Genomic DNA, 25,611 nt, shown 5'->3' with positions numbered 1-25,611 from the left:
TTCGAGTCAAATTAGATTTAAGTTAATCGAAGCTCGGTCGAAAAGTCGCTCCTTATACCCTTACAGAAATTTAAATACTGTGAGTATTTGGCTTACAATTAGTGATTAATTACTTATTTTGAGTATTAAAATTTAAGGATATTGTTTTTTAGTGCTTTTAATATTCAAAATGCCCAAAATAAGTAATTAATCAGTAGCCAAATAATCGCTTACAGTATTGAATTTTTCTGTAAGGGCAATCTACGTCGGAAGTTAATCGGCGTGGGGATAATCAGTGGGGATCGGCCTCTAATGTCAAGATTGTCCAGAGCGAGCCACACGATGCGCGGAGAGATCCGCTCGTCCGCTCCGCGCGGCTCGGCGACTCGGCGCGGCGCGGGCGGCGCGAAAGCGAAACGCCACAACTAGCAACCCGCAACGCCGCGCCAGTTGCCAGACTTGTCAGTTGTGCACGAGGCACGAGGCACTAGTCGTCGGCGAGCTTTCGGCTATGATGGTCACGTTGCTCCCCCGTTGCAGCCGATAGTACAAACGGAACCTCCACTCCACTGGGCCGCCGGTGCGCTGCCCTTCCCGGCCCACGGCCTTTAAAAAGCCGCTTTTGCTCCAACGCTTTTTTGCCGTGCTCGTATACCAGTACGTAAATGTGTCTTCTATCTATTTTCTGCCCCCGGCTGCGTAATCGGGCAACTCGCACTGTATCGATCGTCCCGCGACCCGCGACACGTACCGATGTATATACGTCCGCCGGCCGCCGGATAGTACGTGACAGTTCTTGTGTGCATCCTCCGAAGTGTGTCGAGATGCTTTCTGTCGGTTTTGTGAAACAAAGAAAGTTATATGTTTCTCATATTTATAGTATATGTATAGATAAAACGCATTTATGTGCATTTTTTATAGCCAAAATAAATATAATATAACTATTTTATATAATATTTATAAATGTTTATAAATGTATAAAATGTATATATGTGTGTCTGTGTGTGTAGAATAATATATATACATTTATAAACATAATTAATATATAATATAATTGTTATATATATAAATACATATTTTGATATATAATTTTATTTACGAATATATTTATGAACATATATAACGCACACATACGTAATATACATGTGACATATATGTGCATTTACACAATTGAGAGATTCACACAATTGATTTCAGAAAATAATTTTCCATTTGGCACGCCTCCGTTGCGTCACGCGCTTTACGGAGCCGCGATCGCTTTTAATGTATGCCTTTGTATTCAATACGCGTGCCGGAAATGATTTACGGAATTTATAATCTCGGCCGCGTCCCCGATTCAATCGCGAAAACGGCCACGTCGCTCGCTCAATTCCACGCTTCCGACGAGCGATTCTTATAACGGAAACGGCGCGCGTTCTCCTAGCGGTCGCGTCGAAAGTTTCATCCCCCTTATGCTCGACGTTTACGCGTCACGGGGCACGTAGACCCCGAAGGATTCGAAGAAGTCGAGTCGCTCGAACGAGCTTGACAGCTGTGGGCGCAGGTACGAGACTCAGCTAGGAAGCGTCGCGTCAGAGATCGCGCTCCTCGCTCCCGGCTCCAAACGATTCCCCGGATATTACCGTTAGAACGATCCGTCCGGCCGCAGCGCAGTTTCTAGCGAAGCCGCGGTGGTAAGTCGTCGTTCGTCATTCCCTCAATTGCAGGCAATGCAGGCATTTCAGCTCGTGAACGTCCATAATTATTCTCCCCCCTCGATCCCCTTGCCCGTCCCGTTAAATCAACAAGGTTAGATCGATCGCGACCGTGAAATCGTTGCGGTGCCGACGGTAAATTAAATTATCAAAAATCATTTTCCGATACGCGTTTTTCAGTGTCGCGCCGCGAACCGGTATACAGTAAGAAAAAGGAGAGGGAGAGAGAGAGAGAGAGAGAAAGAGAGAGAGAGAGAGAGACAGGAAAAAAAGGGAAGGAAAAGGGGAAACTCGCTTCCGCCTTTCGATCTGCAAATCCGCGTCTCGATATTCTCGATTCTCGATCGTGAACGGGTTTGGAGGCGTCGCCTCGACCTCGCTATTTCCCCTCGCTTTAACGGGATACCGCAAGGTTTCTCTCACACAGCGGCGTAAAAACATAATTTACGAATGAAATATGGATCGTCGCGCGTCGGTGGGGCTCCTCGCGGTCGTCCGTCACGCGGGCGTCACGTCACGCCAGCGCGCGGTCGTAAAACTTAACGGCGACCCGCGACGTTAACTCTACCGCGGATGACGCTTTTGACAAAACGTCCGGAATACACAATCGAAATGTATGCCGAGAGACGTACGAGAAGCACGTACCTGTGCATTATTTTGTGAAAGTAGGACGTACGGTCCCGCCGCGCTTATTCGCGCCGACTTCCACGTCTCCGACGTGACTTCGCTTCCTCCTTCACTTATACGCTAATATTCCGTCGCGCTTCGTGCTTCCTTCGAGGCGCAAAAGTTTCTTTGACGACGCTCAACGAACCGTCGATTCGGCCTATCGTTCCTATTATTCGGTGTATTCTCACGCGATATATTGTTTTATGGAAAAAAAAAAAAAAAAAAAAAAAAGTTATAAAGGTTTATCCAGACAAACTTGCATAGGTGCATCATAACCATATGCATAAAGAAACGGCGTGATCTATTTCCTTATGCACATGCATATGGACCACGCACGTCTCTTATGCTTATGTTTATGCGCTATGCAAGTTTGTCTGGATTGATCTTACGAGGCCCGATTTCTTAAAGCTGCTGTGCGTCATTAAGCTACAGAAGCAGAAGCAAGGACTATTCTGCTTTCTTGGTAGTTTTTTTTTTTACTCTCGCGCATTTTTACTGTCAAACAATTAACAATTGTAATCGTGACGATGTGAAACAGAACGCGCTTCGTATTATCCGCGCTTTTAATGGCATGCGGTAGCCTTCGTAGCTATCGCGAGACGATAAGAGCATTTTATAAAGTTTTATACTTGTACGTTCTGCTTTTTTTTTCCCTCCGTTCAATGGATCGGCTTTTTGCTGTAATTAACTCGTGTAATGTTCTCTACATTTTCTGTAAATCAGTCGAGTTATTAATGCACGCATTAATTGATTGATTATACTCGATCACGAGAAGCATGTTTTTTCCTCTTACAACCAACAATAATAGTAATTGTAGCAAACATCGCGCGATGTACATATACTATCTTCACGTTCGGATTCGAGACGACGTTTCTCATGATAAATCGTTCAAAGATTTTATCGGTTTATGAAGAGTTTCTCACAACAAATATTAAAATTCTTCTTTCTAATATCGCGTGAAATGGAAAATTCTCGGGAGACTGTATAATTTCCAACCAACAGTTACATTTTCTCCAGAAGTACTTTAGTTCTTTCCTGGCAATTATTTGGAGCGTTCAATAAAACGTTTATATAAATGAGAGTAAATACTATTAATCTTTTGTTATCTTATTTTAGAATATCGGGGAGTTAATAAAATTATATTTTTAAATTAATTGTTAAAATTATAATTTTAACATTATTTCGCGACGGTTTAATAAAAAATTTTAAATGAGAGAGTAAATTCTATTAATCTCTTGTTATCTCATTTTAAAGTATCGGAGAGTTAAAATTATACATTTATCCAAATTTACGGGACATTCACAATTTCTTTATCAAGTTTGCGCATTTAAAAAATTTACTCGTTAAGTAAACACGATTTTGTTGATGGCGTGTATAATATATACGTTGCATCATTTTCGTAATCGTATAAATAATAACGATAGTGATTCAGTCTTTTGCGCAACGATAATAGCTACTTTCACACACACACACACACACGTCGAATTCATAATGAATCGCAATGATATAATATATTAAGTACGTTAATGACTTCTTGATCCATGCGCCCGACTGCAAATAAATAATTCGCAGCCACAGATAAGAAAAATAAAAACGCGAGCGCCCGGATTTTGTGTGTGACTCTTTGACAAACGATTCGGAAACAAATATCCGCCTTTTTTCTTTCTCTCTTTCAGCGCTCGAAGACGCGTGGTTGACAAATTACGCGAGATACACGTTTGTCGACACGTTTGAGTCTCCCGATCGCCAACCAGTCTCGCACATGCCGGATGCATAATCGCGCGGTTCGGGAACTCGCGGGCTCACGGTCGGAGTAAAAGTAAAAGTTGTAGTAATAAAATTCGCGGCTCGTTGAACTTAAAATCAATGTGAATGTAACGGAAGGCCAATGCAAGCCGAAACATTCCTGTCCGCGCGCCAATCCGCTATTTTTGTCCTGCGGCGTTGGCTCGCACGTATGCTAATTTACAACCGTCACCCCGTCATCAATCTCTCTGTAGGAAATTGACAACGATTGGTCTATTAGCGGTGGACAAGATGAAATCTCGTCCCGAAGGAAATGTCCGTTTTTTTTTTTTAATTGCAGCGACGTACGATTTGTGCGATTAGGTTGCCGATGTCTAATTTTATCGTGATTATTTTTTAATCGCGCGTATTAAGTCCGTGTCGCTGATAGAGTCGCCGGTAAAAATTATGCAAAACATTTACGAGAATATATAAATCTTTCGCTTTTCATGAATGAATAATGAGAAGAAGGTGTCGCACGGTATAATCGGTTTACGATTATTATTATAATCGGTTGATAGATATAGGTTCTCGTTACCTTGAGGTACAACAATCGTGTGAGAATCCTCGAATCATGCTGTTTGAATAATGGAAGGAAGCCGCGCGGTCTTTACGTAAGTCTCGCCATGCCGTGGAATTGCAATTTGCGCGAAAATACCGGATTATTACACGTACATATTTACGGATAAACGCCGTGTTTGCCGGCAATGTATTAATTTACGGACGCGTCGAGAAACGAATAAACAAATACATAGCTAAACGAATACATTTTTTATCGATGTTGTAGCGATTTAATTAAAAAAAATATATATACATATATGCCCGACAAATTTCTGAAATATTGTAATATATGATAATTCCTGATAGTTCCGTTTCATTAATTTTAAATCAAGTTCCGCGGGATTTCGCAGGCCCATAATTTGCTGTCGAAAAATTAATGCTGGGTATTTAACCAGGCCGTGATGGACACGAATTCATTGGTGAACGACCTGCCGCAACTGCAGGCTCTCCGGTGTTATTAGCATGATACGGCAATCTCCGAGAAATCGAATCGTTATTGCGTCGTAAACAAAATTCCTCGAAGCGAGATGCGCGTTACGCCTCATCACTTTCAAAGTCCGATCTTGATATTAAAGGTAATAATGTTACCATTGTCGTGTGGTTTCGCTGACAATGAGTGACACACGACGGGGCTTATCGTCGTGACGCGGATGACCTTGGAAACCGCGAAAGCTGTGTATATTTCGTGTCCTCGCGAGATACGGCTTCCCCGCAGTAAGATTTAGAGCACACTCGTGCGATTATGTTAAGTACACACGAATGTGTGTACGACCGCGATTTTGCTTCATTGCTTCTCGACCTTTGTCTCCGTCAGTCATTGGCCGCGTGGATGTTGCGCTAAAAGCTCTTATGCGTGCCGGATGTTATTACGTAAAATAGATTTACTTCACCGCGCTATTTGCAATAAATTCGCCGATGTCGTGAGTGCTTTGTGTTAGCTTAGCTGTATACCTGATAATCCCCGGCATAGGGTGACGAATTAAAGACGTGGCTGAAGATTATCTTATGAAACGTACTTATGTCATTTTGTGTTTTTAAAATTTATGTAAATTGTAAAAACGTAGAATCTCGTCGTGCTGCAATAATGGCCACTGCATAATTTGATTCTTGTACTTTTATTAAAATTATTATCAGAGTTTTTCGGTTTTTTTTTAAATATTTTACTGTTATATTATCGACACTTTTATTATATTTTATTTATCAACTCGTATAGATGAAGTTTATTTATTTATAAAAGAAAATATCTCCATATTATATTGGAAAAATAATTAATTTATCAATTAATCATAGGCAAGTTGCGATGAATCTAACTTCTTCCACGTATAGATACGTATAATCATTTGTTGGAGTTTGATCGGTTTTATCGGTTTGACAAATTGGCATACGTTTGTGTTTTCCAGTTACTTTTAAAATCGCGCTTTGTTTATCGAATAAAAACTCGCGTTATAATTGTGTTGCTCTGTTTTTTTTTCCGAGTTCATAACGTTCTGCATAGGTCATGCAATAAAATGTCTGATTGCAGATGAACATAATTTTGCGAAATTATGCTCATATTAATCGCCGCAATTTAATTTACGAGCAACATTTAATTTTTTCAGATTAGCAAGACTATTTAGTAACCTTGATGATCTTCGTCGACGGAAATTTACATTAATTATTTTAATTTATTTACTCGCAGGCACATATTTAGCGTGCAAAACAACGGAATATTTAACGCGATCATCTGAAATGCAAATGGTCAGTCAAGCATAGTTATATACATATTATATACCATATGCCATGCCTTTCGCTTTTTAATCTATTCAGTTTATTATTATTATTGATTAATAGATTAAATTAACTTCACCCTCCGGATTTACAATTACCATCGATCTTTGTTTTTCTTCCTCTCTCTTTTTCATATCTCACATTATATCTCTTATAAAGGTTAAATCTTGATCTCACAGAAAACTAGGAATAATAAAGAAGAAGCTTATTAATTATAATTATCTCGAGGAGCATTAAAAATAATAATATAATTTAAGAGACTATTAGAAACGGAATGTTAATTAGACCAAGAGACTTCGCGTAAAAATAGGCGTAAAAATTTATTGTTACAACAATTTTATTTCCTTGAAACGAGTTGATAGGCGAAAAATATTTTTGAGAAGCGTTTGATTAAAGAATTTGCGAAAATATTTTCATAAAAGGCTCTTAAAAAATTGTTCGTAAGATTCACAGAAAAAAAAAGAAATTTTATGTCTTTCCCACCCGAGCGCCCCGAAAACATCGTCAGAAAGACTCTTAAACTGCTCGTAAAATTCAGAAGAAACGAAATTTTATTATCTACGCCTCGAAAACTCAAACTGCTCATTTGATTTACGGATGGGTTCGTTCCTTAATCTTGCAAGCAGATTAGATTAATTCTCAACCGATTTGCAAATCGGAGCGCGGAGGAACCGCTTTCTTGGCCCACCGAACGAATTCTATTTTCGTAGCTGATGTCGGAGGCCCAATAACTCTGCTTCTTTGTATCGCGGAGTAACGAAGTCCGAAAAAATTCCGTCACGGCTGTGTTCGACGATCGATGTTGACGACCGACCTTATAAAGCGCGCAAACAATTCGGTATCTTCTCCTTGTTTTTTAAAGGACAGTGGGTTTCCCCCGTAACGCGCGCCACTCCCTCAACGCAAAATATTCAGTCGGACTGTGATAGTCAGATTGAGCAAGTCGGCGCTTTTTTTTTGCACAATTATCCTTCGACTTTGCATTTACCCAGTCTTTCATGATTATACTCGCTCGTTATAGTCGCAATATGTAATTAGTAATCCCTCGTTCGCAGACAACAATGTAAGGTCGACTTAAATATCGAGTTGCGCGTATCAAATTGTCGCGTACGCATATTGCATATCACAATGTGGAATTTTTGCATGTGAAATTTTTAATAAGAAGATAACGAATGTTCGACATAATGTTTTACATCTCTACGAGAGCGTTTTTCCCCCCGAAGGAGAGATTTATGGCAGTATAATGATAATGAAATAAACGGGGCGTCACGTTTATAATACGGTGGAGGTCAATAGTTAACCGAGATAACAAAAATTGTCTAGCGCGGTCGTGATTACGTCGTGGTAATTAATATGTGTTTCGCGCGAACCTGTTTTCTGATGACTTCGCGAATTAATTTCAGGCTCCATAAGGCCGCATATTTTTTTTCGCCGCGCTAAAAGTTGCCTCGCCACATCTATATCTAGCGATACCGTCCGCAACTTTTTTTTTTAGCGTGCCGGGCTCTTTTTTATGCGCGTATTGTTTACTCGGTCATGAACGGTTATCATTATCTTTCGCAAACGATATTTTAACAGACGATTGCTGTAATTATATAAATCTTAATTTGCAATTTATTTTGACGGGCTCCTCCTGATTTATTGTTTCAGATTGAACTAATAAGGTATGCGAGGGCGGGAGTCATCGTGAGCGCGCAGCGTCAGCGAAAAGCGACAAAATTTTTCGTCGACGAACGAAGAAGATTTGAAAGAAAGTGCAGTGAAACGGACGTGCGCGCTGAAACGCGACCGAATGATACCCGAGACCCCGTGACGTTTCCTCTTCAATTTTTATTGTCGTGTGCACGCGAGCGAGCTTGACGTTTTGAATCATCCTCGTTATCTCCATTCGCCATGACCACTCCGACGACCCACTGCTCGCCGTCGCGGTCGTCGCTGAGTTGCTGCCAGTTCGACCGCAGCAGCCAGGACGACATGCGAGGACCGGCTATCATCGGCAACAACAATTATTTCCTCCAGCGGGAGAAGCACTCCTTCCCGAAAAGGCCCCAGGTCGACCTGTCCTTCCGCGACATACGCTACCGCGTCAAGGAATGGAGCATACGCAACTTCTCGATCCGTAAGTACGTCAGAAAGCAAAAAAAGAAAGTATTAATATAACAATAACGCGACGACGCCCGGGGGTCACATCCTACTCGCGACTTTACAAGTGGCGGCAAGCTTTGTTGATGAGCGCCTCTGTGACGTGCACTTCATACGTGACAACATTTCTCGGGGAAAATCCAGAAGGAAAAAAGAAACGGTTACGCGTTGATGATTTACGAGCCGCGTAATCAATTAAGAAAACGTATAATGTCACTTTTTTTTATTATCAAATAATTTTATGACTTTAACTGAATCTTGACTCTCACTTATCAAACTTGTATACCAATTACCGGATATCCGGCATGTATATTAATATAACTGTGCGACACTTTAGTTCCATATACAACATTCTTCAGTGTTATTTTTCTCTGTCATTTCCATTTCTAACATCCTTTTCTATGACATACTTTTTCCGCATTATCGTTTGCTCCTTGGGTTATCAGCGCGCCATAAACTAAAGATTGCACTTACACTTCTCACAGCCTTAGCATTTTAGGTCAATATCGGTTAATTATTTTGCACTTGCATTTTCTGCGCGATCGTTACAAAATTATTTTTGTGGGTACAATTTGCAATTTTTAAAATAATTTTGTTAAACATTATGAGTCAATGTATCCCTACGGTTTCCTAAAATATGTAATAGAGTATAGAGTATTATATATTTTGCGAAATCCGACAATGAATTTGAAATTTGACGAACGTGACAAGTTGTTATAATATAAGTTTCTTCAGATTCTCGTAGACGATAGTCGCATAAGTGAAAGCAGATTGTAATTACACGGTGCTCGTGAATTACTCAACGGTGACAAGGAGTTTTCGTTTAGCCTTGAAAAAGTTGTAAATGTTACGGTTGAAGTGAAAACACATTTATAGTATATTTAAATGGTTTTAATTGCTTTAAAAAATATTATCCGGATATACATATGTCGTGTTACACACGCAGAGACACATCGATCGTACAGAATAATTTGACGATTGCTGCAATTGCTTTAATGACCGTATATTGCGGGGCTAGTGACGTACTTGAGGAGAAAGTATTTGTATCGTGTAGCTATATACGATGCGCGAAGAAAGTTTTAAACGGAGAAAGTATCGCGACGCGTTTTTGAAAATATAACGTACAAAAGTTGACGCGGCGTATCTCGGCGCGTTTCAGAGATATCGCAATATATGATCGGATATCGATATAAAAATATATATAATGTTGAAAGCAAAACAGTTTAATGAGACAACAGCCGTCATTCTTAGAAAGCGAAATGTGTTTTACACTTAACCTTTGATTAATTTTTTTATTAAATTAAACATGTTGAGACAGGCAGACAGACAGACAGACAGAGAGAGAGACAGAGAAAGATAGAGACAGAGAAAAAGAGAGAGAGAGAGAGAGAGAGAGAGAGAGGGAGGAGGGGGAGAGAGAGAGAGGGAATCAAAGAATCAATGCACATTCAAAACTAGATCAATGACTAGATCAACTAGAATATTCATTGCGTTGTGAAAAAATGTGGCTGCTAATATTAGAATTATAATTTGATTATCACTTTTCCTCATTGTGTCATACTGCTCATATATTCATTTAATTGAAATATCGCTCCGGCGACAGAACGATGTGATCGTATCTCATTTCTACGTTTCGATAATGCTATCGTTCCTGTATAGGTAGTCTGAGTGACAGGTTGCTCAAGTGACAAGTACATTAATAACAATTTAACTTGGCTGGTTTCTTTTAAATCTATATTTCTACGCGCGTTTCACTACGTATGCTAATTAATTAATTAATGTATAGCGAGGTATCAGCTGTTTTGCTATCGTTAATAGCGGCATTTATCTTGGTGGAAAAAAATTGCTGCATAATTCTTCTCTTTTACATAATGAGACGTAAAGCGTGACAGCGCTTTATAGCATGCGTATGCGTATCCTATTATTGATGGCGCACGTATATTAAGTTTATGTAAATAATTGCTCTTTCGAAATTCGTAAATGACATCAATTGTTTTGGATTACGAAAGAAAGTAACGTAAGCCGCGTGTGCGCCGGCGAGTTCGTCGCTTTAGCAAATATTCGCTGAACGTTTTAAAAATGTATTCCTGCGTGTGCTCACATTGTACACGATTAATGAATGATTTTAACAGATAAAAATTAATTGTAATACATAACATAATAGTATGTAGTATACTACGCAGATAAGATTGAGTAAACGATAACATTGATACGATGCATACTTGCCCTACATATTAAATTAGATAAATTTATATATAAATATTTATATATAAATATTTTTTAATTGTCTCTCGCGCTTTTATTAATTGCGCCGCATTTAACGATAAATGTGTTATACAACGTTTGTCGTTATCTTGAAAGATGCGCGTCAAATGATAAATGGATTTCGCTTCGTATACCGAAAAGAGGACACGACGGCGAATATACCGCGGCTCGAGTCGCATAAGCGTCGATCCGGTATCTTTCCGCGTCTGCCCGATTGGACGTACCATTACTTACATCGAGTATAAAATTCAAGAGTGTGTGTCGCATCCGCTGTAAGAATTTATTGTATTATTCATGTTCCGAGAAAGGAAGTTGTGCGTCACAGACAATGCCACGTACAACAATACGTGCCTTCGTTTAAACTGCAGGGTCGATTCTACGAAACATCATCGTCTCGTAATCATTCTACTGCAAAAAAATATGCGTGAAAGGAAAATATTTGTTAAGTTATTTAAAGAAAGATTCATACACGAAATTTATTATTACATGTTAATTGTGCTTCCTCGATTCCTCTTTAAATCGGTGAACTGTTGTCAGTTTTGCGCGAAAGAGAGGATTATCGACGTGCGTATAATTTATCACGCGTGCGCTATTCTATGTAAATATAAAGCGGACAGGTGCGCGAACGAGGCTCGAACGTGAATAGAGATCTGCCTACGAAAGCGCACGATCGAGGAGTACCGTGGCGACGTAAGAGAGAAAGCCTCCGGGTGAAGTTATATTGATGCGTACCGTGACATTCACATGATTCGCCAGTGAATAACGCGAGATACGAAGCTCCGGAATGAGAGGATTAGTCATGCGATATGTAGAATACCGTTTCTGTGCTTGATCTCATTGTCGGTATATATATATACAAGATGTTATAATAGCACGAGTATGTTTCAACATGGCTGGAGACGGTCGAATCCAATGTGATTTTTCGCTTCCTTTTAAACACGCGGAATGCGCTCGTCGCACTTGCATCTCGCACGTGGAATGAAAGACCAGGTGAAGCGATCGAAGCATTCGTATAGTCGCCCCAAAGGGAAAGTAACGTTCCCCAAAGATATTTCGTGTCAAATTCCGGTTCCTTTCTTTTCTCAGCAGGATCCGTCTTTCTCTTGCATTTTGTTTCCACGTTTCTTCGACCCGCGCACGTGTTCATAGCTTCGCGTCTCATTGTTAGCTCGTGAATACAATAATTTGTTATCTCGTGCTTACTTATAGAACGCCTCCGGCGATCGGGCATTGTGCGCGACGCGTTACGTAAAGTATGATTAAGAAGAATTATAACTCGATTAGACTCAATATATCGCCCATCTCTTCTCTTTCTCTTTTTCCCTCGGTGACATACAGCATACAACATGAGGAAAAGGGGCACACTAGGCTGTCGCGCGCGCACCCTCCTCCACCCCCCAGTATGTCGCACAACGGTCTGATCGTCGGCTGCTACGCGATTAGCTTTAACGAGCACGTTCTGTTATCAATTTATCGTGAAAGCAGTTCAAGGTTTGTTTGGACGAGTATGCACAAGGTTGGCAGAAATAATCGAATCGCTCTAAAAGTGCTATTCGCCTATGTGAGTTTCCTGTCTTATATACGCATATGTAGTCTCGGCGTTTTTGTAAAAGTGGAGAGATAAGTACGATCTGCGAAAAGTTCCTTTCAAATTACACTCGCGTTCGTCTTCTATTCGAAGGCAGATTAAGATTGAGAACGAGGCAAAATTTCTTTGTAACTCCACCTGCATCACACATTACCGTATAAATAAGTTTCTCACGAAGTAATTTAATTCGATATTTAATCTCTCGCGCACAAGAAAGATGTATTTTACATATATTTATAAAAACTTAGTAAAAATTCTGAAGATGAATATTAATGCCTGCACATGGTATTGACAATTGTAATGTGTTGGCACTCAAGGTGTTACAGATAATCTTGCATATCTATTAAGCTGGGAACAACGGCATTCTCTTATGCAAATCCTATAGTATCTTAATGTAATAAGTTAAGAAATCAAAGTTGAGTTTCTCCGGAGAAGGTCGTCGCATAAATAGATCTATTATTACCATATACTTCTTGTACTTATGCGGGATTCAGGAAATATAAAATTGCACTTGTAACTTGCGAGGCTAACTCCGATGTAATGTTTCCGATTTTATTTCTTTTGTACAAAGTATATTGCTTCTTTTTTAATTACCTGTTCTCATATGTCTTATATTTGCGCGCGAATATAAGATGCGATCTAAAGTCAATGACTTTAAGGATAGCCTTGAAGCAGTTGCTTGGCGAGCTCTAACCGATTATATAAATCTTGCGATCGACATGAACGAGAGAGTCGCGTTAAACGTTACGATGTTCCGTAACTAACGACGTGTGCTCACCGTTGTTTTTCACCTCTTTTGCACGCTCCAGCTATTAAAGTTGAGGAATTATTATCTCAGGAACGCGCGTCCGCGCGCGAAACAGAAGTTAACAATGAATCACCGCGCATTGAATGACGTAATCACGTAATAAAACGATCACATATGCGTCTTGTTACAGGCGAGAAAGAAATTCTGCACGGCGTCAGCGGCGAATTCAAGTCCGGCGAATTGGTGGCTATAATGGGACCATCCGGAGCCGGGAAATCGACGTTGCTGAACGCTCTCGCCGGTTTCACGTGAGTATCGAGAACTCGTTCCTCTCTGACACACTTTAAAATTAACGCGTCCGCGGATCATCCGCGACTTCGGCAATTTAATTGTTTCTCCTTCGCGCACGCGCGGATCTCTTTCTATATGCGCAACCTCCTGTTGTGCATTCCGTCACATGTTTTCTGAATGATTTAAGTGTTATCATTTCACGTTCTTTAATTTTGATTTACGCGAGTTTCACGAGCGGTTAATCATTATAAAGCGCGGACGTACGCAGTAGAAACCTGACCTTTGGCAAGATAACGCGCATTGAACTGCATTTGTGCTTGTAATGAGACTCGATAGGTGAATTTACATTATGAAAACAAAGTTTCAGATAGTGGCTATATCTAATAACCAATTCGCAATTTTCCTCCATTCGTGATTCGTCGCCAGAACACGATCGGCTAGTAAAACGCGAAGACGCTAGAAGACGCGTGTCTGAACTGAATAATGCGAAAAATTTGAATTTGATTCGCTGTAGGCTGTTTAGGACTCGAGAGCGATATCAGATAACGAAACGATTACATTCAATATCAAGTTAATTAATGCGAGAAACTTGAACTCAATTCGCCGTGAGTTTTCCGTGTAGGCTGAGAAGGATACCGAGATTGATTCACGATATGGCTCCATGCACGTGGAGTTTTTTCTAGACATATTCTTGACGTAATTTAGCATTATCATGGAATACTAAATGTCCTAGCCGAGCTACTTAATAAGTTCGCTCACGTAGAACACACGCACGCATCGTGTGATTCGCATCAGGTCTTTTTTTTTCCTGTAATTCGCTTGATGGCGAGCATCGTTTTGTCGCGTGTATTAATGTACGCGGAAACTCTTTTTCGTGCGAGAGAACGCGTCTTTTATTGTCGCCTTCGGCAGAAGAAAAAGAACACAAATTAGAACAAATCTCGCAGAAATCGGTATGTTACGTGCGCGAATATCAATTATGCGGTGTTAATCAAGAACGTGTATATATCTCGTAAATTAGTAATGTATTTGATGAGTCGTTGCGAGTCTAATCGGATCTTTTTTGCATTATAAGTTCCTTTTTTTTCGATTTGTTTCTCACAGTTTCCTCGCAATTTTTCCTTTTTACGTAACGACGATTCTTCACGTTGTAATTGATTTGTGGTATTTCCACTTATACACTGAAAAAAATCTGGTTTGTTTATTTTCCACCAGAAAATACTGCATGGTTAGATCTACCACAATCTGGTACCATAATCTTAAATTAATAGGAATTCCGGTTGCATTAATTGGAATTTCTGGTTGCATTAATCGGAAAAATCTGGTTCGTTCATTTTCCACCAGACGTCCAATTAATTTAATCAGATTTTTTTTTTTTAGTGTACCTAATACTTATGCTGGATTTTAAAACTATTTTGTGTCATGCAGTTAATAATACCGATGAATTATACATAATTCAGACATTGTTAAGTATTTTTGATTTTTCTTACACAAAATACGGCCAATATTATTTGCTTCAGAAAAACTGATTTTACTACTTGATGCAAATGAGACCTTGATATTATATACCGTAGTTATTTATCGTGGAAAATGAACGTTAATCGAGCGATCGAACGATAATAAACGAAGATAATCGTTTATTAGATTTGATTATTGACGATAATCCATATTTTGCTTCCTACTTATTATGCATATGACGAAAAAATATATATATATGACGATGTAGATGGAAGAGAATTGCTTATACATATAAAACGCGATCTTATTTTTTTAAAATATTATTTACACTTTCGTATAAATCAATTATATGTATTTTATATCAATAATAATTTAATAATGACCACAATTAAGTCATACATTCTACTCGTGTATTAAAAAGTTTTTTTTACAAATATCGTTTATTACATAAAATATATTATTCACATACAATGTATCATTACGATATGATGTTACAGAAGGTTTATTACCGATCGTGTTATTTCATTTGGAAGATATTAAAATAAGGGTATTAATTAGAAGTAAATAAGATATTTCATGTTTTCTATCGGAATTTGTATGAAGAAATATAAAATTTCGCAAAGTATTCGTTTCCTTGCGACGGTCTCACCTTAATACAAGAGAAAACGTGTTATTCTGTTAAAAAAAAGCTTAAAATTAAAAGCAATTTTATTGACAAAAACATATCGTCCATAAAATATCTTCCTTGAAACCAAACAATTTTTCCGAATACTAAGGCGTTTTTACGTACATCTATTTATTCTTAATATGTTTGTCTGTATTTTCGTTGAAAAAAAGATATCAACTATAGTTAAATATTTGTGTACCGCTTTTGAGTTAATATTAATTAACATTTCGAATTAAACATTAATTCAATTGCATTAATATAAATGCGCAGATCGTATTACGTTGCATATCTCTAGTTGTGTCGAGTGGAAAAGAACAGATAGTTTTTCTGATGATAATTGTTGCTTGATTGCATATCTCGGTGTATTAACTAAAAAATTAACTATCCTACGGTGCGCTTAAGCGTCTAATAATCAATTATCTATTCTACGTCTTTTCTATTTTCAAAGCGTCTCGCTTACATATCGTTCTTCCATACTATTCATTGCTACATGGTATTCACTCTCTATAATTTCCGTTTTAAATATTGTTGCACGATATTAGATGATATCAATTAGATCTCAATGCAGAATATCTACTGGGCAGGAAATTACGTAAATAGTCAGTAATATTGCGGGACTTCAATGCCACATTGTACTTGTGAGGGCAAATCGCAGCCTTGTCAAGTATACTTATGGAAACGTATACATTCTTCCGTGCAAACGTTAAATCTTTCGACATTTTTCGCTAAAAAACAGCGAGTACTACTTAATAATTTTTCTTTTTGACAATATAATTGTTCGTAATACGAATGTATCGATGGCAATGCGTAGGGTAAAGGGTGTAAGCGGAGAAGTTCGGGTCAACGGTAAGGTACGATCACCGCAGAGCGAACGATGGAAGAGGACGTCGTGTTACATACAGCAGGACTCCATTCTCAGAACGTTCATCACCGTGGGAGAAGCCATGACGTTAGCTGCTCATTTGAAGCTCGGTTACACAATCAGTTCTGCTTATAAACACTCTCAGGTTCGTGATAATTGACCGTCTATTTTAATTGCCGCGTTGTGAATTCTTCCTTTTTCTTTAAACGCAACACAAAGGTCCTGTGTTCAGTCTCGCGCGCGAGGAAAAAATTCGATCTATCTCTTATAAACTTCTCCTCTCCATTTTCCTCGCGACACGTACGATTTATGGAATTGCCCCATTATCTTTGGACGTTCCCAGCCGCACCAACCGCCTTCTAATTCTATTCACGCTCGATGTATACGCGCGCAGGTTTTAGAGCTGTTGGAAATGCTAGGGCTGAGCCACTGCTATGACACGTTATGCGGAAAGTTGTCCGGAGGACAGAAGAAACGGCTCGATATCGCCTTGGAACTCCTAACTAATCCTTCAGTATTATTTCTCGACGAACCAACGACTGGTGAGTAATATATTACAGATTGGCGCAATTCTTAAAAATTGTATATTTAAAAGACAATTAAAATACAAAATTTGATTAATTCTTAAGCGATTTCACAGACATTATAGCGCTTTGACGTGATTATAAAAAGATTGAATAGTCAATAGATAAAAGTAAAATTAAGAAACAGAGGTGAATTATAAAAACTGTCTCGGTACAGAAAATCATTGGAAAGAAATTAAGGAGACGTCAAAATGGTATTTAAAAAATACTTAAGTAGCTCGTAACTTCGTTAAACAAACGTTTCTGTTAAATGATATTGTTAAGCTCATAAAACATAGTAATAGCTAGCTAACGATATGAATTTTACAGAATAACGTTATATGAGATAAAAACGATATGAGAATGTTTCAAAGTTACATGTCAAGACGTAATAGACCAAAGAGAATGTATAAAAACAACCATGGTATCTTAATAAATACAGTGTATTAACCCGGAAGCTAATCATTATAGCGTAAGAACCCGAAGATGATTAGCGTGCGGACTTGTGTTTGTCTGGACTTTGCTGTCCATTTTATGAGCTTTATTAGTTATTTGTTCGATCTAGGTAGCTCTAAAACACCTTATATATAAATTAAAACTAATGCAGACGATCGCGGAATTGTATCTCGTTGCTGACAGTTAATGAACCTGGTAATGCGACTGCTCGATACCTAGAAGTCTTTGTCTATCAAGCTACCGATCGTAGTCGGAGGCGCAAATAACGATTATTGCGTCGCAAATAATGCACTTAATAATCACCTGACAATCTAACATTTCACAATAAGCGTCATTGTACTCGTGTATCAAATTACCCTAGAAAAAATTACGACGTTATAATCATGCCGCGCCGTGATAGTCGAACTGGCAGAGGTCTCGCAACAACCTGTCTCGCGATTCGAGATGTGTATTTCCGATTACCTCATTCTATTTCCAGCCTCGCTTACTTAACGCTACACCTGTACGATAGACCTTAGATCTGTCATCGGGATTGCATCATCGCGGGAGCATAATATTGTTGAACATCGTCAGTTGAGGCACCCTCTCCCCGTCCCGTGATAACGCAAAGATATCAACGCGAGGATATCAAGGGGATCGCACTTGAATCCCCATTCCGAGCCTTTATACATTGCGTGCCGGGCAATCGCGATTGCGAAATACGCGTTTTCCGCAGAATGTGTATTAGCCGCTTTGTAGGACACCGTGGAATTATTGACCTTTCCAGGCCTGGATTCCTCTTCGTGCAGCCAATGCGTCGGTCTCATGAAACGATTGGCGGAATTAGAAAGGCGTACGGTAATATGCACGATTCATCAGCCGAGTGCCTTGCTCCTAGAGATGTTTGATACCCTGTACGTGGTGGCTGGCGGTTACTGCATATACAAAGGCCCGGTCAGCTCGTTGTTACCGCACCTGGCCTCTGTCGGCGCTCATTGTCCGCCTTATCACAACCCAGCGGATTTCGGTACGTAAACCTGCTGCAGCTGCAACAATTGAGGGCAATTTTAAGGCCTGAAATATCTCTCGTACGTCGCTTACTGACAGTTTCTGATTCACAAGCGAACGTGTAACTAACAGAATAAGAAATTACCGGCGGTAACGGACCAAGGTCGTATTTCGCCGTGGGCTGTGCCGTGGTCCGCTCCGAAATCGCGAAATCGTATCTAAAAAAGTCTTTATAAATCGCGCGATGACGCAAGAGCGGGGTTGACTCACTACACAAGTGTGTAGTAATATAGTCTCGAATAAATTAGGCAAGGTGGAGAACGAGTTAAGTTTAAAATCTAGAAAGTTCTTTTGATATTGCCGGTACAGTTAGACGTGGCGAGTATAATTCGCTAAAAAGATCTTTCCCGATAGCATCGTCCATTTATGGATCTGATCTGTTGTAAGCTCTTTACTCGAAGCATCAAGATAGCAAAGTAAGAACAATCGCGTGTGTCAACGACTCGTAACGGCTTGAGTAAGTTGATTGCAAGTACGCCGATATGTGCGCAGTGGATGTTGAAACGGTCAACGTTCACTTTGAAAGCGTTCTGCACAACAGCAGAATATAATCATAAGTCTAGAAATAATGACTTTAAAATCGAATTGAATTTGTTTCAGTCATCGAGGTGGCGATCGGCGAATACGGGACTTCGCTCGATAAGCTGGTGGCAGCGGCGGAAACGTTACCGAATGATCAGAAGAGGACGGTCGCTCTTACCACGGATCAGCTTGAGGAAGGTACGGTCACTTTTTTTTCTATTTTACCTGACCAGATCCTGACTTTAAACCTGACTAGATCTCGAACAGATAAAAAATATTTCTCGGGTCATTTATGTAGAGCTGTAGGGTGTTTCGCGCAAGTATGTTTCTTGGGTAAATATAAATGTTGTACAAACAGGTCTCATAGAAGCTTTCAAGAGCTTTCCGAAATATTACAACGAAAAAATGAAATGTGCCGCGAATAAAAAAAAATCTGTTATTATTAAGAGGATTTATAGTTTTTTTTTTATATTACAGTATAATTTTATGTATAATAACAGTCCCGTTTCAAATTGACCTTGTCGAAAAAAATATTTTTATATATTTTTTTAATAGATACTCGATTATTTCCTTACAAAAGTTGCATGAATATTTAACGGTTTAAAACTGTTTGATGGTCTATAAATATTTTTATAGTTAAACTCATGTGTTATTCATATTAAACAAGAAGTCTTTATACACAGACACTATAAAAACTTGGCTGAAGAAGTTACATGTAAAAAATGACTTTTTCCTATACCTCTCTCTTTCTTATTCTCTCTCTCTCTCTCTCTCTCTCTCCTTCTCTCCCTCTTTCCTTCTCTATTTGCTAATGGACGTATTACAAAAAACACCCGTATTTTTATTTTTAACATTAACATTCCTGTAATAGGTAATAAATTACCGAAGAGCTCCGAGAACTTATACGCGAAAAAATTTATCAAGTTAGTTTGTAAAACAATAATTATATGAAAAGAATGAAAAGAATTTTACTGAAAAATTTAAAAATTTAGCTAGATACAGAAAATAATTATGTAGAATTATCAAATTAATTACGCAGGACGCTCGTGCATGATAATAATGCTGAAAAAGTTCTGACATTCCAGGAAACAGCTTGCATGCATATTCTACATAATTAATTTGATGGTTCTATAAAATTTTTTTCAAACCTGCTTCAAGCTGAATTTTTAAATATTTCAGCAAAACCGTTCTTTTCACACAGTTATTGTTTTACAAACTAACTCGATAAATTTTCTCGCGTAAGTTTTTCGAAGTTCTTCGGTAATTCACTGCCTTGTATGCAATTAATTGCGTCCAACAAAATTATATATTTTCAGATTTGTATCTAGCTAAGTTTTTAGGTATTTCAGCAAAACCGTGTATTCTTTCCGTGTATTTACTGATTTATACGTATTATTTTAGCGGAAAAAGTCAAGGAACCACCACCACCCGCCGGTTTCCTGACGCAATGCTATCTTCTTTACAAGAGGCAGCTACTAAGCTTGAAAAGAGATTACTCGTTATTGATGGCGCGATTGCTTTGTCATCTGCTAATCGGCTTATTGTTCGGATATCTATACAAGGGAAGCGGCTATCGAGCTAATGTCTTAGCGAATTACGTTTATCTGTACGGATCGTTGCTGCTTCTTGTGTACACCGGGAAAATGGCTGTTACTCTTGCCTGTAAGTAGCTAATTATATCTATAGTTATTAAACATCGTTTGAATGTAAATATTCAATCACAATGCTTTACAAAAATACGAGAAACTAATTAATATATTTAGAAATATATCCATCTGCTTCGTAACGTATACATGTAGGCAAATGCAAATGCAAATTTAATTGTCGTTTCGTCACTTCACATAAAATAATGGTGAAAAAATGAGTCACGTTCTATATTTAACATATCGAGGTTTTCAGTTTCGATAAACTGATTAATATCAGGTAAAAAAAAATAACAATTTAATTTATCAAACGAAAATATTGGTATATTAGTCACATTAGTTACAGTAATAGATCTCTATTAGTCACATTGGTATTCTACGCATATCATTAATGTAAGCATCGTAACCGATTATTAGCGATCTACGAAGTATGTAAATCTTTTTTTTTTTTTTAAAGAAACGTTATATAACTTAAAATTAATGATAGCATTGAATTATCTATCTATCAATATTTAATGTTTAACTTATATGTATAAATTGAATTATTAAACGCGTCTGCAACGTGCGTTATATGCTAGAACACATAATCGTATTTTTTTATTTAACGTTTTCAGTTAATTCATCTAACTTTTATTAATTTCACGTGATTTAACTTTATTTAATATTTCAATTACAATCACGTGACGCATCAACTACCTTGATCGTTGTCAAATTTGCAGGATTTTATTACAGAAATTATATTAATTTTAAAACTAAAGGTAGTTCAAGTAGTTCAATAGATCAAAAACAAAGGAAATAAGTAAAATGGGCTAATGAATCAAGCTAGTTGTACATTATTAGCGCACTGAAGATGACCTTATTACAGATCGAAACTTGTGACACTTCATTATTTATATTTATTTAAATGACAATACATATCTACTAATAACTAGTTTGATTTATTAGCCCATTTTATTTCTTTTGTATTAATTTTGTTCATCAAGACAGATTTCACTAAATAAATACAACGTGCGTTTATTTAAATCGAGTGTACCACATATATTGGCATTGTATTACGTTCGTGAATTCTCTCGGAAGAAGAAGTAATTGTAAGTTTGATACGGGCGTAGTTCCTGCCAATTGCTGCAATTTTTGTTTTCTAAGTTAGCATGCAATAGCTTGACTTCGTTAAGCGAGAACCAGCCGTTTTTATGTTAGCTTTCCACGCCGTGCGTGCTAGATCGAATGATAGGTATCGAAGGCCAGATTTCACTCGTTTCTTTCATTACTTCATTTTATGATTTCATATATGATTTGCCGTGGTAGAAACAAATTTCACTCCGAGCCTATTTGACTTCCGAAACTTTATGTGTATATACGTGCAGAAATAAAGAAAGAGAGAGAGAGAGAGTGTGTGTGTGTGTGTGTGTATGTGCATATATTATTGAATTTCGCTAGCTGTTGAAAACATCAATCATTATAGTTGTCCAGAACTGTCGTCACTAATCTCGCTTATCTTTCGAAATGCAGCAAAGTTGGTCGACGATAATTATCTTCACTGTTGCTGCATCAAGTAGTAGCATGTAATATTCGTGAACGCTCGGTGCCGCGCTGTCATTACTTCGAGATGTAGGTCAAGGAAACGCGAATATCTCTGCCACAGCTGCTGTGATTAAATTTCATACAGCGATCACCCGACGCGACTGTGCATCCTATAGCGTTTTCGAGGAAAACAGGTTCGAGTCAAGAGCGAATAATAACGTAATATCTCTGTTTAAAGTTTTAATGCACATTTGAGTATATCGTCACATTTGACTAATTTATCGAGGAAATGATTTAGTGACTTATTATCTCGATATAAATGATGGATGTCTTAATATACGGCCGTTAACTCGAATAAATTGTCTTACAACGATACGTCAACGAATCTTGCGCAATTCTGTCGGCGAAAAATATATCTTAGGATAAAAATAAATAAGGCTAGCTAAATATAGATATAAATGATAATTGGCTTATTTATAAAAAAAAACTGTAGAGAATTAAATTAAAACCCGCGTACGAACAATTTATTTAAATATTTCGTTTATTCACATGGTGAATTATCTCTACGATTTTCTTTCTTTTTCTGTTAAAATTTTTTCGTTTGCAACATGCAAATGCGTTCCATTATATATTCTATTTCCGAGTCTTTAAAACGACATCGATCAAACTCCGATTAACTTAATCGATGTTCAATCAGCAGAATTGCTTCAAGCAAAACTTCTCTTTCTCTCTCTCTAACTATATTATTATTCGTCGTCTCTAATGCATGTGATCTTTTTTTTCCACATGTTAAATGACAAAGAATTATTCGAATTATTCCACATCAACAAAACAGTGTACAGATGCGAGTATTACTCGATAAGAGTTAACTAATTTTTACTCTCGATTAAGTTTTAACCATTACTTTAACTATATTACTCGATTAAGTTAATCGTAATCGGCGTAAATTCAGTTTTCTCACAATCAGTCAAAATCCTTCAGGTCATGTTATCTTGGTATTCAATGAGTGTTCAATTTCAATTTATACGCCTCTTTTTGTTTCAGTCCCACTGGAGATGCGGATTCTCATGAGGGAGCATTTCAATCGGTGGTACCGGCTAGCGCCGTATTATATCAGCATATTGCTGGTCGAGATACCCTTCCAAGCGGCATGTGCGACGTCGTATCTGGTGGTGAGCTACTGGCTGACTGGACAGCCCATAGAAACAAATCGTATAATATTCTTCATGGTAGTCAGCATCGCTGCCAGCCTGACGGCCCAAGCGTGGGGTTTCTTCATCGGCGTCACCACACCGATTAAGGTGAATCTCCTCGGAATTCCTTCTTCCCTATAAGTGACACTGCCGTAGTCCATATACAATTTTGGACCTGAAGTTACTCAATGCAGATAATTAAGTCACAGATCCGCGAGCGATTCTGCTATTCATCGGCGCTGTTGAATATTCCAAGCTGACTCTGCTTTTCAACTTCTTTTACGTTTTATTTTTTTTTATGGACATATACATCATTAAGTTTATCATCGTTGCGAGCCGTGAAGATTGCGCTTTTGCTTATCTTTTACAAACATTACTCAGCAAAGAGAAATTTTTCAAAATTGCATAAAAGTTTTGAATTGCTACGTTATATCTCTTTTCTTTGTTTTTTAAAAGAGGACGTGCGTGTTCAATAACTGATTTGTACACGAGTGCTTTAACTTTAGTTTAAGTCAATGAATTAAGAATTAAATCTCGTTATTCGCATAATCTCTGGCACAATCTCATTTCGAAATCCAATGGACCGATTTATTGAGAATTATTAGATTACATACTAAAATATTCAACTTTTTAAACGTATGCAGGAAGAAAGAAATTGAATTTCATAATTCTTTGCAGATCGCCGTCTTCCTTGGCCCGATAATTGCGGTGCTGTTCTCCATCTTCGGCTTCTGCATACGTTACTTCGACACGCCGCACGTGTTCCGCTGGATGTTCCATATATCATATTTCCGTGCGGGTTTCCACAGTCTGTTGTACACCGTATACGGATATGACAGGATGGACTTGCTGTGCGAAGAATTTTATTGTCACTACAAGAGGCCCAGCAAGTTTCTCAACGAGATGGAGATCAACGATGTAAACGTGGTCAACAATCTGGTACTTATCCTCGGTATCGGGGTGCTGATGCATCTTCTAACGGCCAGCGCGCTTTGGTGCAAGCTCAACAGAAGATGAACCAAACACTTGTTCTGACTTGTCACTGATCTTGTCAAATACAGTATTGCACACAGTCCCTTTGAGGAACGACATAGGAATTCTGATATGCTTTTTCCATGAGAAATGCGAAAATACGAAGAGATTCCATGGGAGAGATTTCACAGGAAACTTTAAGAAGGTTAAAAAATCGCTAAGAATTAGTGAAATCATTATTTCTTTAGTCCTTGATCTCGCTGGAAATGAGATGTTCCGCGAGGATTTTGCGAATGTTTTCTATCGATTCGAAGATCGAGAGAAGACTGGATGTCATCCATGTGAATCTTTTGAAGCTACCAGTCGCAGAGGCTTTTTAAAAGTACTCTAGCGGAATAAAGTACTAATCGAAATTATTTTGTATTAATTGTTATCGTGACAAGACGCTATGATCCACCTGCAACTTCGTTCGCAAAAAGCGGTGATATTCAAGAATTATATAAAGCTGAATATATATGTATATAAGTGAGAGTGATAACTAAGGGACAAATATTTACATGACACAGCGCGCATTTGAGCACCGCTATTATAGTTTGTAATTGTATTTAAAGCCCTAAAAATGTACTAAACAATATAAAATACTAGTTTAAACTTTAGTGTTTATTTAAACCGCGTTTTTAGTATTATCTATGGATATGTGAAGGTTTCGTTAACTAAATATTTCGCACTCTCTATTTGCACACAATATCTTACCATAGGAAACACGATCTTCTTTCTGAAAGAATATAAGAATATAAGAAAAGTATTTTATAAAAAAAAAAATAAGCGGAAATAAATAATTGTTGAATCTCTCTAAGAGGAAGTGGTTCTTCTTTTATACTAATTTATTATTGTTTAAGTCACTCTTTATGACAAAAGAGTACTATAAACTGATATTTACTCTCATTTTCTTTATTTCATGCTGCATCTGTATTATTTCTACATTTAAGTACATGTATTATTCCAAATCCTTATACAATACGATATAATCCAAAGTGACACAATCCCATCACCTAACCAACTAATAGGCTTGAAAATTTATACACGAGCACATACTTTTTTATGTAATGAAATTTACAATCCTAACATTAAATATTTTATTTTAACGTCTGCAACATCAATGAGGATGTAATCAACACACGAAGGAAGTCTTATAATAATGAAGTTATCAATTATGAA

The 25,611-nt window shown here is 38.0% G+C and overlaps 1 protein-coding gene across 2 annotated transcripts; it reads left to right on the top strand.

The window, feature by feature from the left end:
• Positions 1-434: 434 nt before the first annotated feature.
• On the top strand, positions 435-25,249 carry LOC139813064 (ATP-binding cassette sub-family G member 1). Of its 2 annotated transcripts, none has more exons than XM_071778336.1 (10): positions 435-636; positions 8,106-8,574; positions 13,389-13,506; positions 16,426-16,621; positions 16,871-17,018; positions 18,262-18,501; positions 19,143-19,262; positions 20,466-20,726; positions 23,273-23,529; positions 24,100-25,249. In XM_071778336.1, exons 2-10 carry the CDS (start codon positions 8,349-8,351, stop codon positions 24,436-24,438), a joined length of 1,905 nt encoding a protein of 634 aa, XP_071634437.1. In that variant the 5' UTR covers positions 435-636; positions 8,106-8,348; the 3' UTR covers positions 24,439-25,249. The 2 variants fall into 2 exon arrangements, with proteins under 2 accessions (XP_071634437.1, XP_071634438.1); XM_071778337.1 differs by lacking the exon at positions 435-636 and adding an exon at positions 1,635-1,652.
• Positions 25,250-25,611: the final 362 nt, after the last annotated feature.

This window comes from Temnothorax longispinosus, chromosome 5 (genome assembly GCF_030848805.1).
Source record: "Temnothorax longispinosus isolate EJ_2023e chromosome 5, Tlon_JGU_v1, whole genome shotgun sequence".
NCBI classification, from domain to species: Eukaryota; Metazoa; Arthropoda; class Insecta; order Hymenoptera; family Formicidae; genus Temnothorax; species Temnothorax longispinosus.
This window is presented reverse-complemented; position numbering and strand designations above follow the sequence as displayed.

Bases quoted from the DNA above. Each gene is read 5' to 3' on its own strand.
- LOC139813064 (XM_071778336.1), top strand. From the start codon at position 8,349: ATGACCACTCCGACGACCCACTGCTCGCCGTCGCGGTCGTCGCTGAGT. The intron at 16,622-16,870 runs GTTCGTGATAAT...ATACGCGCGCAG, and splicing joins CTGCTTATAAACACTCTCAG to GTTTTAGAGCTGTTGGAAAT. The intron at 17,019-18,261 runs GTGAGTAATATA...TGACCTTTCCAG, and splicing joins TCTCGACGAACCAACGACTG to GCCTGGATTCCTCTTCGTGC.